At 35.6% G+C, this 18,169-nt stretch overlaps 1 protein-coding gene and 1 long non-coding RNA gene across 4 annotated transcripts; both read left to right on the top strand.

Annotated features, from left to right (window-relative positions):
- The first annotated feature begins 1,832 nt into the window (after positions 1 to 1,832).
- LOC105768266 (uncharacterized) lies at positions 1,833 to 14,766 on the top strand. Of its 3 annotated transcripts, XM_012588116.2 has the most exons (16): positions 1,833 to 2,169; positions 5,129 to 5,664; positions 5,734 to 6,013; positions 6,544 to 6,842; positions 8,319 to 8,501; positions 8,697 to 9,121; positions 9,218 to 9,449; positions 9,569 to 9,663; positions 9,796 to 9,855; positions 9,941 to 10,029; positions 10,745 to 11,323; positions 11,663 to 11,737; positions 11,952 to 12,022; positions 12,121 to 12,178; positions 13,353 to 13,584; positions 13,819 to 14,766. In XM_012588116.2, the coding sequence occupies exons 2-16, from the start codon at positions 5,249 to 5,251 to the stop codon at positions 14,400 to 14,402; spliced, it is 3,678 nt and encodes a 1,225-aa protein (XP_012443570.2). In that variant the 5' UTR covers positions 1,833 to 2,169; positions 5,129 to 5,248; the 3' UTR covers positions 14,403 to 14,766. The 3 variants fall into 3 exon arrangements, with proteins under 3 accessions (XP_012443570.2, XP_012443568.2, XP_052487237.1); XM_012588114.2 differs by having other exon boundaries at positions 8,697 to 9,449; XM_052631277.1 differs by lacking the exon at positions 1,833 to 2,169 and adding an exon at positions 2,923 to 2,941 and having other exon boundaries at positions 8,697 to 9,449.
- Positions 14,767 to 15,583: 817 nt separating this feature from the next.
- On the top strand, positions 15,584 to 17,987 carry LOC128041318 (uncharacterized). The gene is made up of 3 exons (XR_008196123.1): positions 15,584 to 16,131; positions 16,230 to 16,714; positions 16,814 to 17,987. It is a non-coding gene; the product is annotated as an uncharacterized LOC128041318 (long non-coding RNA).
- The last annotated feature ends 182 nt before the right edge of the window (positions 17,988 to 18,169 follow it).

Genomic DNA, 18,169 nt, shown 5'->3' on the forward strand with positions numbered 1-18,169 from the left:
CGCTCGTGAGACGTAAATTTGACAACCTTTGAAAATGCAGTAAAGTTGATTGAGAGCTAAAAAGAAAACAACTGCTATTTCATTTATATATATACACACACCCTCCGTAAAGTCATTTATGTGGAACCTTTCATGGGTCCTCCTTCATTTTTTTTTGGTATACATATATATTCGAAAGGGGGGTTACACCTTCATTAGGAACCCTCCGTGGTTCCCTCATCAAATGTTCATTATTTTTTCAATATAAACACCCCCGTAAGAACACCTTTTCAAGTTTATATATATACGGATGGTTCTTTTATTGTTTGAAAGAAGTATAGACCATTGGTATCAGTAAATATGAATAGGCAAACTGGATTGCTAATTCCACTTGATACAAGTAAAATTCCTTAGGAGTGAGAACACTATAATCCCAAACTCCTATAACTATAGAGAAATTTATGTGAGCACAATGTTAAGCATACAACATATATAATTAAGTTTTCATGTATTCGAAAAGTTTAAAAAGTCATGTCGCATAACAATAATTATGTTCAATTCCAAATATGATTATTCGAGATCAAGCACAAATTAAAAATATAAAATAATAATTCAATTAGGCTTGGAACTATTAGAACTATTAAAATATATACATATATATTATAGCTACATTAAAGATATAGCAAATCCTATTGTACAATCATGTTGTATTCGTTTGCACAAATTGGTTATAGAGCCATATTAATTAACAGATAAATAATCTAATTTTTAGAATTGATATGATGCAATAATATATGTGTAATATTAACCCTTAACAATGCAAGTAAAGTCATAACTTTTCTTTTTCTTAGCCCGACTATGTCGGACACCTCAAAGATTTTTTTGCTTGTCTATGGCCCTCCAAGCATAAGTAAAATTTTAAGAAGATTGGATGTATTTGTTACAAAAACACACTTTTTTCTAATACCAAAACCCTAAGTAGAAACAGTGCCATTGATGGCATAACTTAAGAGTTAATCAATCCAACTATATTAATGCTCCCCTCAAATGTTAGCATACCAAAAATAAAATTAACCAATACGACCAATATTAGTATGATAATAAAACATAACTAATTAATAATGACTACTCATCCAAAAAAAAAATCATTGACAATGAGTAGAAATGCCATGGTTTTGGTCACAATTCAAATTAATTCATAGAAAAGCTTTAGAAAGAAATACTCACACATTAATATAGATTAGAAAAATTGATGATGCAAATAATAACAATGTAGAAACTCGATTAAAATTAGTTTTGGCTAATTAATAATAACCGAACTACATTATGTATATAGAAAAGAATCATGACCAACAATTCTATTTTAACCTCCATTAAGCTAAAGCACTCGAGAAAAAAGACATTATGATCTAATAAGATTGGATGTAATTATCAAAAAACATACATTTAAAAATTATAATCTATTGTTCTTTAAGATTGGAAAGTAATCCCCTTTAATATTGATATCTTTAAATATTTATACGAGGATGAGAGTCCCATAAAAGGCTTTAAATTGAGGTAGGGATATAATAAACTTGTATAATTAACTCTTTTCAATATTGATTCATAAAAAACTATTAATTAATCACCTTTATTTCGTATTAAACTTAATCAAATTTACATAATTAAATTCTTACAAGTTCACTCCAAATGTTTTCATTTCATTTCATTTGATCTAAATTTAGAAATTCGCGTATTTCCATTTGCCAACTAAAAGAAATAAAAATCGAAGTCTTTTTTTTTTTTTTTTTTTTGGTTGAACCGAAATGATACATTTTACCGTTAAATTTTCACTAGGAGAAACATATCCCCAACTCCTCGCATTACATTACATACAACCCACGAGCTGTCTTAGGAGCCGGCTCAATATATATTTTTAATTACCAAAAAACCCCGTTCAGAAACCCCACGCCCTCTCATCCGGGGTACTACGGTTCATGGGCATAATCGCCATTTAATTTAACCCAATTCCATTGCCGATCAAAACACGGGCGCTTTTCGACCTCCATGGCCGTCTACAAACTTTCCAATTTCGATTTTGAGCTTCCAATCAATTACGTAAGCCGAATTCGTATCCGTAATTTAAGGAATTTAATTACCTTGCTTGATTTTGCAGCCTCCGCCGTCACCTCTTCTTGCGATTTATCGGAGGTAGATTTCTACTCACATTCTTGATTGCGAACTCTAGGGTTTTATTTTTTGACAAATCTTAAACTTTTTTGTTTTACTTCTTTGATTGAGTTTTTATTTCAGTTTTATTTTCTAATAATTTTTTAATTTAATCTTTAGGTTTTTTTCCTGCAAATTTTGAGTTTTATTAATTTTTTTTCTTTTGATGAATGAAGCATGATTAAGATGTACAATCGAGGAATTAGAGGATAAAATGGTAAAGTTTGAGTTTAGACTCACTTTACTGTGATTAGTCAAAAAAGAAGAAATATGGAGGAATTTGACTTTGATAATATTTTGTTCCTGTCCTGTGATTCAATTCTAGCTTGATTGATTTGAAGTGCGGAAAGTTTAGTTGAGCCAATTATTTGTAATTTCAACTGACGAGCAATCTTGATTAGGCAATACTTAAAATGGGAATGAGGCTCTTACTGTTGCGATGTTCTAGAAGTCTTTGCTGGTTGAAATTCCGGTTAGTTTTATGAGTAACAGTGTTGTGTCCTCGTACATTTTAAATATAAACATATATTTTGTTGATACAATATAAAGTATAGAATATTGTTAGCTGTAGCAGTTAGTTAAATAAAGACAGTGTTGTTCTGTTTGAGTGTAATTAATGTGCAGCAATAGATTTATTGGGCTAATCTTTTGAACTTTGACCCTATCATATAAACTTAGACTAACGATTTAATATTCTTTTCCCTATGATTGTAGGCATGCACCCTCTTCAGTAAGATAGTTAACGGTTCTAGGGGTACTCTCAACGGCACTATTTTATGAGTCAAGATGCTGGCTTGTCATGCTTGCATTCATTTATTATCTATTTCACATTTCTTTGATAAGTTGTAGTGTGTTAATGGTATGTTTGTAAAAGGCATTGCTTCACATATAACCTGATTGTCTTTGTATCCATCTATGATTCATGATACTGGTAATGATATGAGTAGGAAAATTAGTACGTTTAGAATTACCGACTCCAATGCTATTTTGGAATCCTAAGACTTAAGAGAGAAGGAAGAGAAATTTCCTAAAGAGAGAGAGAAATAGGAAATGACTATATAATTTAGCTATAAGTATACAGGTAATGATATGTGTAGGAAAATTAATAGTTTTAGAATTTCTGACTCCAATGCTATTTTGGATTCCTAAGAACGATTTCTGAAGCTTCCTTTATGAACCGCCTAGGATCTACTTCTCATACAGCTTCTTCATCTTTCTCGACTATGGAGCAATGGCTAAAGTCGTTCATCAATTTTCACACTTCAAATCGTAGGTTCTTGGTGGATACCCAAGGATTAGCTGGGGAGTTCAAAAGAGAACCTTCTACTAGTGTAATTGTAAACATTTCTTGTTAATTTCCACAAGTATATGTTTGCATCTATATAGCATATACCTCAATCCTATTAGGAATAGGCCTTTTATAGCACTTATGTTAAACTCTATTAAAAATAGCATTCTAACTCACCTCATATTAGGGGTTGGATAATGCCTATGTGGATGTAATTATGGGTCTGGATACACATTACTGGACCCAACAATATTCTTGTTTTGCTACAAGTACGCTACAAAGATGGGCAGACAGCCTTAACATCAAAATTCTAATAGGTCATTTAATGCAATTGAGGGTGATCTAGGTGGAGTTAAGCAGTTTAGAAGTTTAATCAAATAAAAAATATTCACAGTTTCATGGGTTGTTCATTTGTAATTTTATACTTATGTGGGTTTTGCTGGTGAGTGCTCTAAGGGAACTTTTTAAGGTTTGTTAAGATACTATTTATTGTAAAATTCTTTGCATTAAATGCGGTACTGGACTTTTAATGCAAGAAATTCCATTGCATTGGTAGAAAACATTACTTAATATGATAACCTTAAAGGAGTGCTCTTTAGGCACTTGTTAGCAAAACCATATTATTCAAGGCAATTCCTTTTTGTTTAATTATTTACCAATTATGAGGCTTATGGAATACCCTAAATATTTATTTGAGCTCAGTTCTTGGTAGCTTCTGGATATTGAGATTATTGTGTGAATTAGAGCATTGAGTGTTACTTAGAATTTGAAGCTGATTGTGCATCTGTGGCACTTTGGTGGCTGTTTTTATAAAGTTAGGGTCACCTTAAAGTGAGGATTGAAAGTCATTTAAGCTGCATTTGATGAGAAATGGTATCATTTGACCCTCATATATGGAAGGAAGAGAAGAATGAAATTCAAATCCAAATTGTTGCATACAGTTATTCTGTAGTTAAGGAGCAAAAAGTTGCTTTAATAAAATATCTGTGAACAAAGGATATTTGTTGGAATTTAGAGGTTCAACAACCTAAATATTGACAATTCTATGTTTTAAATAGAATCTAACCATGCCCCATGAGCATCTTTGAGCTCAATGATAGAATTGGAATTATTTTGATTCTACATGTGGCCATTTATGGGACAAGAAAAAAATAAAACAATGGCAGTGGTAGAGGTTGAGTTTGATGAATGATTGCCTAAACTGCCGTATAGTATATGAATCTAGATGGGAAATATATTTTTGGATGACCTGTTTGTTGTCTGTTGAGTCTCATTGTTTAATTGATTGTTGTCTTTTCTATGAATTATGACAGCCATTTCTACCAGATTCGTTGGCAACTTTATTTTCTGAAGGTTTCCCTTTTGTTGTTGCTGTTACATTTATTCACTGCTTTCATTTGTTGTATTTATTTGGGGTGAAGAGGGTAAAAAATTTATGGCACACATAGTGCAAGGTGATTAATCTCATCTTATTTCATTGGCATTTGATTTTTCTTTATAACTACTAGTGATTATTTTATGACTTAATTTTAATCTACTACTAGTTGTACTTTGCTATATGTGCATTCTGCATAAAGCAGAAGTTTGAGGAACTATTGAGTGGATTTGGAATCTAATACTACATTTATATAATTGGTTTTTCCTCTTTTGCAGATAAGTTGTCATTGTCCTTAAGAGTTTAAATCAACTTCATGTGCTGTTGTACTACAATTTTGTCATGCACTGCTGTATTTATTGGCTTTCTAAAATTGTGGGTTTGCAAAATCTGATGCAATGGCAATGTCTAGCAAGTTTGATCTGTCTTCTGGTAGCCCGGATAGGCCACTGTACACCAGTGGGCAGCGTGGAGCCTACTTAGCTGCTCAGCTTGACAGATCAGGTAGCTTTCGCGAGACCATGGAGAACCAAATTCTACCTTCTCTTTCTGGTATGTCAAGGAGCGGTTCTGTAGTAGCCCAAGAAGATGTATCCAACTTCTTCCAATGCCTGCGTTTCAATCCAAAGGTGGTTGCTTCTGATCATAAGTCTAGTCGTCAAGGAGACTTTAAACGGCACATTAATGTTGCTCTTGGCATTTCTGCTGATGAATCTCCTACTGTGTTGTCAAAAGGCAAGTTGCTGCCTTCTCCCATACCTGAGGAAATAAAACGACTTAAGGCTGGTCTACGTGATTCTTCTGTCAAAGCAAGGTAGTTCTTTGTAGATTTTGTATTTTGTATTGAAGTTTTCATTAGTTGTTAAAATGAATTAGTTAACAGGGAGCGTATGAAAACTTTCAATGAAGCCTTATCAGTATTCAACAAGTTTTTTCCAAGCATACCATCTAAGAAGAGATCTCGATCAGATAGCTTTTCTGGTGACCGATGTAATGCCTTGTTATCTAGTGGTCGGTCCATCTTGGGGCCTACCATTGGCAAGATGGGAATGCATAATCTTTCTGTTGCTGGAGATTTTGAATTTGAACAGCAGAAGTCAGAAGAAAGGCCCAAAAATGTTGTTCCAAGTAAACGAACTCGAACTTCTCTGGTGGATGTCAGGGTTTGTATTTTTTATACCTTCCATCTCTATGCATTTTCTATCATGGTAGTATCATAATTCCATGCTGCTATTGAGCCATATATAGCTTATTCACTAAGCTTGTACGGTGGTTGCTTTACATGTGCCATATTCAAGTATGGTTGGGATCAAAGATTGCCATGTCCCAATGTAGTTTTCATTATCAGTATTACTTATTCTATTCCTTCTGTCTGGTGTACCATTCACGTTTCTATGTTACTAGGTGGTGGTGGGTGATTTGTTCTCTTTAGTCTTCCTTGTTTACTTTGATCATTGTGTTAGTACTTATGTGTGAGTGATATGAAACCCTTTTCCTGTACAAGAATCCACATGATATTCTGTTTTACATGCACTAATATGAATATGGTTTTACATTTCGTTTCTTACTCTTCTGTATAGTTGCAATCTTTGGTCTCATCTCGGTGGCTTGGTGCCCAATGTGCATTTGGTATGCCATTTTTTGCATCATTTTTTCTTGAAGAGACAACTTAACATTTGTTCAATGAATCTAGATGGATATGCGGAACAATGCTTTAGTTAAGCAGCCTGGTAATGCAGATAGGGAAAGGGAACTGCTCAGGGTGTCAAATAGCGGTGCAGTTCAGGGTGAGGATCGAACTGTATCAGGTGGCATTGATGGATGGGAAAAGGCAAAGATGAAGAAAAAGCGTTCTGGGATAAAAATTGATGTATCTCCTAGTATGGTATCAGCCAAACCTGTGGAAGGGTACCGGGAATCTAAACAGGGAATACAGCAAAGGGCTGTTTCTGATGCTCGATCAAGGTTAAATAATGAATCCCATGGCTTCAGGTAGGGCTGCTGAAAGTGCTTCTGTTGTGCATATGCCATGACCTTTATTTGAATGCTTGCCTTGATAATATATATCAAGGGCATGCATAGGAGTAGCAGGACAACCACCCTTGAATACTAGTAACCCCTATTATCATTGTAAGCTTTTATCATTACAATCTTAATAACATAAGAATTATCAATGCAATTCAGTGTTGCCATAGCCATATTAGACTGGCCTGTCAGACTGGTCAAGAATCACTCAGTTAAACTGGACCGGAGTCAGTATTGAACTGGTTTTAGGTATTTGTTTTATTATTTAATCTTTCTGAAACTTCTTATAAATTATGTGGTTTGAACCCTTGACAACTTACCTTTTCATTAATGCCTAAACCATTGAGCCAAATGCCTGTTTTTCTTAATTATTCACTATACTTGATACTTGTTTAACGTCAAGATCATGTTTCTAACAATAACAACCCTATTTAATTAAACCTGCCAGTTGAAAGGGTAGGACTGGGAACGCCACCAGGTCAACCTCCAGTCCTGTTTTGAAAACATTGGTTTAATACCCAATATATTATGATCGAAATCTTCTGCCAACTGCCAAGAGATTTGTTGGAAGGGCTTCAATCATAATAATGATGGCAGTAGTAGCTTTTGTCAATATTCTCTTCTAACCTAATTTATCATGCTGGAATTGCTTTCTTTCATCCTCTTTCTTTTTAATTGCTTATCTTTGGGGAAGATGTACTGAATGACAGATATTGAGCTTATATTTTATGCTTCTAAGGTTCTTTTCTAATCCGATTCCATTTGCATATTTGTTTTTCAAGTTTCTTATTCTATTGAGCGTGCTGTTAATGATAATGTCAGGGTGAGTAACAATATAATTATGGTAACTCTTTGTTTATTATTTCATATTCATTAATTTGCTTTTGCCACGTTTTATCACTGCGCTGTCTTTTCCTTATTTGGCATGCTGGTCTGTTGAGATTTAAAATCTCAGTCCATTATATAGAGCTCTATATTAGGTGAGGTTGCTTATGACTTTAGTGTGTAGGACATCCAACAAATGCCCTAAAGGTGCGTTTACACTTGAAATATTTGCCAGAGAAGTATAAGATGGTAGATTTACTAATTTTTACTATCTGTGTTTTCTCACTATAAAACATACAAACCCTTTGTTGTAATCTATCTTGCATATAATGTTTTGAGAGGTAGATTACTTTTGTCATGATTTGACCTAACCTTCTCATTAAGATCTAAGCGCATAATTTTCAGACAGATAGAGCAAGAACTTTTATTGGGTCCGCCGCCTCACACTATAGAGGGATGCAATTTCATTAATAGATTATCATAACGGGGCTTTCTTGTGTGCTATTTCTTCAAATCTTCTATTTGGAGCATTCTCTGAATTGAACCTTCCTTTTATTTTAATTTTCTAAGCTTTTAATGAATCTTATTCCTTTATATTAATAAATGTATACCTTGCAGGTCAGGAATTGCTAATGGATCTGTTGGAGTAGGAAAATCGGAAGGTATCTCGCCGCCGACTGGCTTGGGTCCACGCTCGTCTAACCCTAGGTCTGATCCAGACAACAGCTCCCCTCTCAGTGATCGGAGAGATCGTCCTGTTGCTTCTGATAAAGAGAGAGTGAATATCAGAGCTGTTAACAAGTATGCATAGCCTTCGTCATACATATTTCATTTTCCACATTTGCATAGATTTATCTGGTCCACTTCTATTTTATAAAGCCTTTGTTTTTGTCATTTGGTGCAACTCTATTTCTGGCTTGTGGAGGACTTTTCCTTTTCAGGCCTTACTGCAATATGCATACTTATTTCTATGCCCTTTTTTCTGCTAAAATGCAGGATGAATGTCTGTGATGAATTTAGTTCAGGTAGTCCTACTTCAAGCTCAAAAATGAATGCATCTGTTCGTGGTCCTCGATCAGGGTCTGGGGTCGGTCCAAAGTTGTCGCCAATTGTTCATAGGGTGGCATCAAATGACTGGGAGCTTTCTCACTGTACAAATAAACCACCTACTGCTGGTGGAGCTAATAACCGAAAACGCACGACATCAGCTAGGTCTTCATCACTACCTGTCACCCACTGGGCCAGCCAGAGACCACTGAAGAGCTCTCGTAGTGCAAGACGAACAAATATTGTTCCTATTGTTTCAAGTAATGATGAAACACCGTCGCTGGATGCTATGTCTGATATGGCAGGTGATGAAACTGGGTCAGGATTTGCTAGATGCTTGTCAAGCAATTCTCCTCGACAAGTTAAACTAAAAGGTGATGCCTTATCTTCAGCTACTCTTTCTGAGAGTGAGGAGTCTGGGGCTGCTGAAATTAAATCTAAAGAAAAGGTGAAATTTTCGGATGAAATAGATCAGAAAGCTGGACGGAATGTTCAAAAGGTATCCCCTTTGGTCTTGCCATCAAGAAAGAATAAGCTGATGACTGGAGAAGATAAAGGAGATGCTGTACGTCGACAAGGGAGGACTGGACGGGGTATTACTTCTTCAAGATCTCTTATGCCAATGACAGTTGAGAAGTTTGGCAATGTGGGGACGGCAAAACAGCTCAGAAGTGCCAGGCTTGGCTTGGATAAGGCTGAAAGGTTAAATATTTCTTCCTACCCATCCACCTTCCTTTTTCTCCAATAATATTTCTTTTATTGTGGTCTAGAACCATCATTTTTTCAGATTGAAATCTCAGTTTGATGAATTTTTTCTTCAGCAAGGCTGGTCGTCCTCCAACTAGGAAGCTAACTGACCGCAAGGCCTATGCACGCCAGAGGCATGTAGCTATCAGTGCAGCTGCAGATTTCCTTGGTAGTTATGCTTCAAACTAACTAAGAAACTTCCTTGAATTCTTAAATATACGATGCTTACAAAAATTTTTGAATTCTAAATCTTCTACCACATGTTTGTGGCTTCTAATCACTCTTGGTGCAATTTTCTTAGTTGGTTTGGAGGATGGGCATGAAGAGTTGGTAGCTGCTGTAAACAATCTTATTAATTCTGGTAGTGTCTTTTGTGTCAAAACTTTTTTAATTTCTGTGGTGCAAAATTTGTCCTCTTTCATTGATTGATTTTACTTCCATTACAGCCCATGCCTTTCCAAACTCCTTTTGGAGGCAGATGGAGCCTTTTTTTGGTTTCATATCTGATGCAGATATTGCCTATTTGAAGCAGCAGGTATTGTTCCTTGTCCCCCCAATTAAGATTGGTTTTTACTGCTATTATAACACCTTGGAAAGCATATTTTTACTTAAAATATCTTGTTTGGATCTCATTTAATATATTACCCTTTTTATCAAAAGAAAAAAAAAGGCTCATTGGGAAAACCATTTGGATTATATCTTTTACTGAAGTGATTTACATATGAATTACTGGCTGCAGTTTATGTTCCCTTTTTGGCCAGGGTGGGTGATTTCCTTTTTATAGGGGAAAGGAGGAATTGAACCTAGACCTTGTCCCTCCATTGCCTCTAGTACAGACATTGCCATTATTAATGTCTTCATCAAATTTTGAAGAAAGCCATGAGATAAATAAATAAATAAATATATTTCTATTGACCTGCTGATATATATTAGGTATTGGTGGCTACTTTTCAAGAGTTCTTATTTGATTTTGGTAAGAATAGCATGTAATCTTAAAGTTTACCATGTGAAATTTATTTATTTACCTCATAAAGTTATGAGATTTCTTTGCAGTCACATATCTTTGAAATATTGCTACAAGGGGGGGGGGGGGATGAAAATAGAATGCCTAAACCTTTTCTGCATACACTATTTCCAGTGAAATGGGTAGGAGTACCATAGTCACAGATGTACTTACAACTTCGTGTTCTTATTGAATTGCATAAAATGTTTATGGTTTCACTGTGATTGAAGTTTAAGACTTCTTCTAGGGAAATTTCGAACTCGCCAAATTGGGATCAACACCAGTTCCTTCTATTACAAACGGTTGTCATACCATCTCCAGTGGGTGTGGGTTGCTTGAACAGGAAAGAGATGGCAGAATTGCTGCTGTAATACCAGATGGTGAAGTCCTTTCACCACAATTGGTCCTGGATACTGGAGACAAAAATGTGATTTCTCTCTGTCAGAGATTTATAGCAGCTCTAATTCCAGAAGAAGTTAGTGACTGTGGAAATGAAGACCTTCCATGCGATTCGTATGGAACTGGATTTGAGATGGATGGAGAATTGGGATCCAATGGTTTGAGTCATATTGTTAACTTCCAGTCTACTGGGCATACTTCGTTCAATGGTTATAGGATAACTGGGAAGCCAGAACATGATGATTCTGAAATTGGTATGTTGAGAAATGCAGAAATTCACTCAAATTTTAGCCCATCCTTGAATGGCACTTTTGGAAACCAATCAATGCCTGGCTCGGTTTGTTCAGAATTCCAGTATGAGAGTATGAATATAAATGAGAAACTCCTTTTGGAGGCCCAAAGTGTTGGAATTTTCTTAGAACCACTGGTTGGTCTGCTTCTACTTGAATATTTACTTTAAATGCTGCATTAGCCTTTTGTTGCATAATATTGTTTCATCCAGCTCTTACCCTTTCTCTTTTTTTTTTTTTTGTTTCCAAATCAATAAATATCATGATCTAGCAATGTAGTCTGTGTTTCTATCGTTATCTGAATAATGGTTGTTTGTTAAATGGTGGACGTATGCACACTGCAGCTTCTCATCATCTTCAAGGGTGATATTTTGGACACTGTGATGGTTTACACTGGATGTTTGTGTCTTTTTCTTTTCATTTACTCTAGATGTTTGTTAATGTATTTAACTTTGATGTATTTCATTGTTTTTCAGCCTGATGTAGCACAGATGGAGGATGATGAAATTTGTGCAGACATTAGTAAGCTAGAGGAGAAGCTCAATGAACAGGTAGTTTCTCAATTGAATTATTGAAGCTCTTTTATGGAATCTTATAATTTCTTTTTATTTACATTACTGTCTTCACCCTTCCTTTTATGATAGCTGCCATTAGATATAGAACAGGTTCTTTCTGCTATCCCCTGCTACTTATTGTTGGATTTTCTGTCATAAAGTTCAAAACTTGTTCCAAGTTCATTTTGTAATTTCATTGTGAATGCAATAGGTTTCAAAGAAGAAAGGCCTGCTTGAAAAGCTGTTGGAAACTGCCACAGAAACAAGAAGAACTCAGGAGAAGTATTGTTTTATCCCTTCTCTTCATATAGTTTGTGCATTTGCCTATTTTCTTAAAGTCTTGGTGTCTAGTGTATTTTTTGACATATCTTTTTTTTCAGGGGATTCGAACAGCTTGCTCTTGACAAACTTGTCATGATGGCTTATGGGAAGTACATGGTAATTCTCTTAATGTTCAGTCTCCCTCTTATTTTGGTTCTTATTTACACACAGCCATGTACTATATTGCTTTTACTCTTTGTTTCTCTTGAAGTACCTATGCCCGACACATGGTATCCACGCTCTGAGAATCCTCCAAATACATGGAAAAACTTTGAAAATCTGACCATACCTATGTTGGATACATACCCGTGATGAGCCCTAGTAGGATAGGTCAGACATAGAATGCTTAATGTCTTGGCTGCCAGAATCAAGTCTGTTGTTCCAAAATTATTAAGTCCTTTTAACTTGAGAATATAGAAACTAAGCTCGGTAATAAGAAAAGCCAAGATTTCAAGGAAATAGTTGTGTGGGTGGCTAAAACTAACAAAGAAAGAGAATAAGTAGAAAAAATAGATGCAAATGGGTAGAATGGAAATATTGTTGACTTTATTTAACCAATTGAACCAAATATAAAATACATATTTATAAATAAATTTGGTGAAGATCTTCTATGTCACAGGAAAGAACTACCTCCAATTAGGTAGTTCAAACTTCTCATGGTATTCAGATACTGAAGAGACAACATAGTTCCTGAAAAATCTTTTGGTTTCTAAGTTCCAAGTAGATATTTTGAACTTGTTTTAACCATGACTATTGTGTAGTTGAGTGCTTTGTCCTTTGAGGCTGGGTACTCTGTCCTTCCACTTCCTCGTATTTATGCTTGGGTGTTCTATTTGTCTTTCTCAGGAATCAACTGTTTTCTTATCTTTTGTGTCTCTGGGGTTTAGATAGTGGAAATTTTTTTTGAAGTTTTATGAAGATGTTGGCCAGCAGAAGTTTATCTATTAACTCTTACATTCTTTTCCTTCTCTTTAGCTGCATACATGGTGAAGATAATTAAAATACTAAGAACTGGATAGCAGTTAGAGATTTTTGTTTAAAAATTATATTATAGATAGGATATTTTCTCAAAATTTGAATTTGCTTCTAATTTTTCTCCTCTCTAGTGTTTCCTACCAAGGTGGATAGATCTGCTTGATTCTCTGTGTTACTGCATTTTATTTCCATCGAGAATTATTATCTAAAAGTTGGGACTGTTTATTTACCCATTAGTTATTATGCTAGATGCTGAGATATAATGAAATGATGTTGGTATTTGGCTTTTGGTAACTTATCAATAATCTTGTAATAGAGTTGTTGGGGTCGTAATGCTGGTGGGAAGAGTTCCAGTAACAAAACGATCAAGCTAGCTGCCTTGGCATTTGTTAAACGGACATTAGATCGATATCATAAATTTGAAGATACAGGCAAGAGCTGCTTCGATGAGCCCATGCTTAGAGACATGTTTCTTTCTGGGTTTTTCCTAAATGATGGTCAATCTGGGAAGCCCTGTTCAAATAGCTCTATCCGTTCTAGAAGTTCAGGTATTTGCTTGATTTATATGGAAAGAATACACACTTTATTGTGTCTTTGTATTTGCGCTTCATTGTATGTATATATAATCATCTGCAAGATGGGCTTTATGGTACTTTTGCAGTCTGCAGAGCTGTCTTCTCTTTCTCCTTTTTTTGTCTTATGAGATTTTTCAGCTGCATATTGGTACTTTGGTCTTTTATGCAGCTTCTGCTGTTTCTCACACTCAACTACTTATCTGGCAGGTCAAAATGGGGATAGCTATGCTGTTAATTCGCCTGATCTGCTTCCACCCACAAATCGGTTATCTGGTCAAACTGCTGTTAAAGATGACTCATGGTCTAACAGGGTGAAAAAGAGAGAGTTATTGTTGGAGGATGTAGTTGGTGGTACTTCTTTGTCAAGCAATGCAAAAGGTAAGAGGAGTGAGAGAGACAGAGAAGGAAAGGGACATGGTAGAGAGGTTTTATCTAGAAATGGGACTAATAAGATTGGGCGACCAGTGTCCAATGTTAAGGGGGGAAGGAAATCAAAAGCAAAGCCTAAGCAGAAAACTACTCAACTATCTGTTTCTGTAAATGGCCTTCTTGAGAAGATGCCTGAGCAACCCAAAACATCAACTTCTGTATCAAAGTTAACTGAGATAACTGCCAACAATAATGCTGGAGAAAAAGATGAGTTTAGCCTGGATGCATTGGATGACTTGCAGCTACCAGGACAAGATCTGGGTTCATGGTTGAACATTGATGATGACGGGTTACAGGATCATGACTTCATGGGCCTTGAAATTCCCATGGATGATCTTTCTGACTTGAATATGATGGTTTGAGTTGCTTTCTTTGTATATTCTTGTTTCATTATACTGTTGACAAGCAAATTCATAGTCACTGTCATCAAGAAATGACCATTACATGGATAGATGTTTGACTCTCTGGTCCACAGTTAGGTTGCATAGATTCTTTGTAGACTTCTCCACAGTTTATTTTTGAGCGAACCATTTGGATGTCTTGAATTTTTCTCAAGTTGGTGATTTTGAGTGTAAAGATCTTTTGTTCCTGCCAGTTAGTTATGTCTTAGCAATTACATAGTAGCAAACCTTGTATCCTGGCTGTAGCTTTTACAAATCAGAGAGCAATGCTCTTCTTGTACATACATTTATATTCCTAATAAAATTAGCTTTTTGTCCAGTTTAATTATACCATGCAAACATAATCATATATTTGGTTTATGGATCTTTATTTCACTTTGCCAACTGCAACCGCAGTTACAAGTTGCTATATTATATGTATTAGTTTTCCCCAGGTTTATTCATGAATTAGAGAGGTTTAATCCAGATGTCAATACAATAATTGATCGCGTTTCTTCAATCAGGAATAAATGCTTTTGGTACTGAATGGTACTCTTAGCTCTGTACTTTTCTTGTTTTATTACTTGAAGTAGCAGAGTTTCACTTAAATATCCCAGGAACTATGGTTAGATCTTTATCTACTTATTAACCTCATACTAAAAAGGTTGTGGCGTCAAATTTGAGCTTCCTTTTACTGTGTTTCTAAGGTACTGGCTTTTAACTGTCCTATTGATATTTGATACTAGGAGGTTATGCTTTAATTCACTATTTGTAATTAATTTTGCATTTCATTCTTTACCTCCTATCTCTTGCTCTCTCTCTAAGTACTAAAATGTTTGCAGGTGAAATTGTTCTCTTGGATACTAGCATCTAAGGTTGTGTGCTAGAATGCCATTGGCCACATTCTGATAAACCTGGCATTACCAGGGAAGTAAATCCAGAACACCCTGTTCTTATCTTGGCTGTAAACATCACCATGCATTTACATTGTCGTTTAGAATTATTTTTCCAAGAGCAAATATCTGCTTTTCTTTATCTTTTTTTTTATTTGAAAGGCAAGGCATGATCGCGAGGACAGTGTCGAAAGCTTAGCTGTAAAGGCTCATGTTCTGTAATGTTCATCCACTGCAGTTTGAAGCTTGCATTTGATATGGTATTCATCTTCTCAACTTGCATGATATAAAAAGTCCGAGAATTTTGTCTCATCCATGTTGAGAATTAACTTACCCTATAATTTCTTCTCTATAACTGTAGATTTTAGGCTTGAGCACACTGTTATAAATGGTCCTAGCCAAGGCCTTCAGGTTGGAACCCAAGACCAATATCCTAATTTTAGTCATTTTCCATGCATTATAATATTTCAAATGTCTGCTTCACTTCATGTCAAAATCTCAGGTTTGTCTTCTTGGTTATGTTTAATTACTTAAGACTGTCTCACGGTGCTATATGTTATTTATTTATTGGCATCCTCAATTATCATGTTTAAGAATCGCAGGGTTTGGCTGAAACTCGTGACCTGCAATTTGCAAACGGTTTGCATGGTTACTTCAGTAGGGGCCAGATGATTCTGAGGTACACTTCTTTGATTTACTTGTTGAGAACTTTGATTTGATCGCAACCTTTAATGAATTCTATTCAGTTTCTTGAAATTAATCCAGCATGTTATGGTACAAGGATCAAGTTGCAAAGCCAAAAGATTAAAATTGTCAAGGTTGGCCCGTTTACTCTGTTCATTTTAACAACTAATTCAGAGAGTACCCTCCTTTTTGCATCCTTGTAAATTTTTTTTTTCTTCCTTTCTATTAAAAGATGCCACAATCTGTGATAGAGAAAGGTGCTAGAAGTGTTGAGATTCAAATTCCAAACGTGCTGAATGTCACCTCTAAAGAAGGCAAGTCTGTTGTTGCCCCATGAAAAAAAGCCAAATCAAGCTTACAAGTTCATCCTGGTGAACACCAAGGTTTCCATGGTTCTTGCCCATATAATTGTACAGCACCATCATGTTCACATGAAGATAGCCAGGGTGCATGATAAAACCATTTTGCCAAATCAAATGAAAATTGAGGATAGTAGCATTTGTAGAAAATATCTAGTGAGGAAGATGGATCCATAATATTTGGTGGCCATCATGAAAATCCATTTTCTCAATCTGTTTCCCGTGATATCAGACAGCATATCTGTTGAGGGAGTCTCAGCTTGAAAGGTAAAAGCTGAGAGAAATTCATCACCTACTCTGGTAGAGCAAAGAAATACAAGTGTTGCTCAAGAAGTTGATATTGCTGGTGATGATGACGGTAAGCTGAACGAGTCTGATCCAGAATCATTGCTCACCTGGTAACTTTTTCTCTCTTTTCCAAGTTGGTTTATGTAATAAATAATATTTCTTTGCATAGGCTAAGCATCGGCTACAGAGACTGATTATTACCATGATGCAAAGCATTGGCTAAAGAGAATGCAAAAGCATGCATTCATGATGGAAATATTGGGTACTACTGGCAGGAAGAATAGAAGAAAGCTTTCACCACTTGTGTCATCAAGTTGATGCTCATTTGGGAATTATACATCCTGTTGGCCCATAAAATATCGGTTCTACTGCTGTAGTTGCAATTGTTATTTAACACAATCGTTTCCAGATGTGGTGATTCAAGAGCGATTCTCATGCCTCTGTCTGTAGGCCACTAGTAAGTCATGCTTTGTATTTTGAGTTTCATTTTTGGTTTCTTTGCCACTGGACTACTTATTTCGAACACAGATATTCTGGTTGCCTCTTTTTTCGGCCTGATAGAGACACTGAGAATGCAAGGATAGAAGCCACATAAGGCAATTCGAATGGTTTTCGTTTTGGATTTTTTTTTTAAATCTTGCAACGTCTTCTATTGGTAGGTATTTCCAAACCTTGCCTTGTTGGAACTTGAACATTATAATTGATCATCCCCGACAAGCTTTTCACATGGTAGACATATTTGAAGGACTTAAACTTTTGGGATAATTGATACACTCGATTTAACGTCAATTTCCAAATTTCTATATTGAAATACATACATATTAGCCTTGCTGTTGTTAATCATATTAACTAATGATACTAAATCATTTGATTATTGATGGTATTAAATATGATTATCATCTTTCATGATCCACAGGTGACACTGACATCGGATTATCCCAAATCCAAAAGAGATTTTGTTCCTCAAGCAATGAGTCTTTATATTTAGCCAATAATGGCTTATGGGATGAAATTACCAACGAGGAAGCCTGTGAAGTTGCACAAAAGCGAATCCTTGGATGGTGTGATAAAGTGTACTCAAAAAAGGGTAAGGAACTCAGACCCTGCTGCTTAAGCTGCAGGAGAGTACCTTTCAAGGCTTTTGCTAAAGGAAGAGAAGACAAATACAAGTGTCAGCGTGGTAGACCTAAAGGCTCTTAAGAATATTCAATAAGAAAACTTCTCCTCGAACTCTTGTAATTAGACTCGTCAAATTCTGTTCTAGACTTGAGACACTAATTCACTCTGTTTGAGCTTCAATCCGATTCAATTTCATTTTATCATAAAAGGCTAACACTCTAAAAGCAGACTTCATCCTCGAAATTGGAATCATACATGGAAGTAGTAACTCTTTGGAGAGGGTTTTTCACTATAAGAAGACAAAGCATACAAGATATAACAGTCTTATATGGTATTGATTGGAAAGGTTGTCAAACGGAACATAACATTAACAATTTGGATTTGCTATCAGATGCTGAAAGGACCC

Source organism: Gossypium raimondii, chromosome 5, assembly GCF_025698545.1.
Source record: "Gossypium raimondii isolate GPD5lz chromosome 5, ASM2569854v1, whole genome shotgun sequence".
Classification (NCBI taxonomy): domain Eukaryota; kingdom Viridiplantae; phylum Streptophyta; class Magnoliopsida; order Malvales; family Malvaceae; genus Gossypium; species Gossypium raimondii.

Coding starts and splice junctions, on each gene's coding strand:
- LOC105768266 (XM_012588114.2), top strand. CDS start 5,249: ATGGCAATGTCTAGCAAGTTTGATCTGTCTTCTGGTAGCCCGGATAGG. Junction 5,665..5,733: donor GATTCTTCTGTCAAAGCAAG/GTAGTTCTTTGT, acceptor ATTAGTTAACAG/GGAGCGTATGAAAACTTTCA. Junction 6,843..8,318: donor AATGAATCCCATGGCTTCAG/GTAGGGCTGCTG, acceptor TATACCTTGCAG/GTCAGGAATTGCTAATGGAT.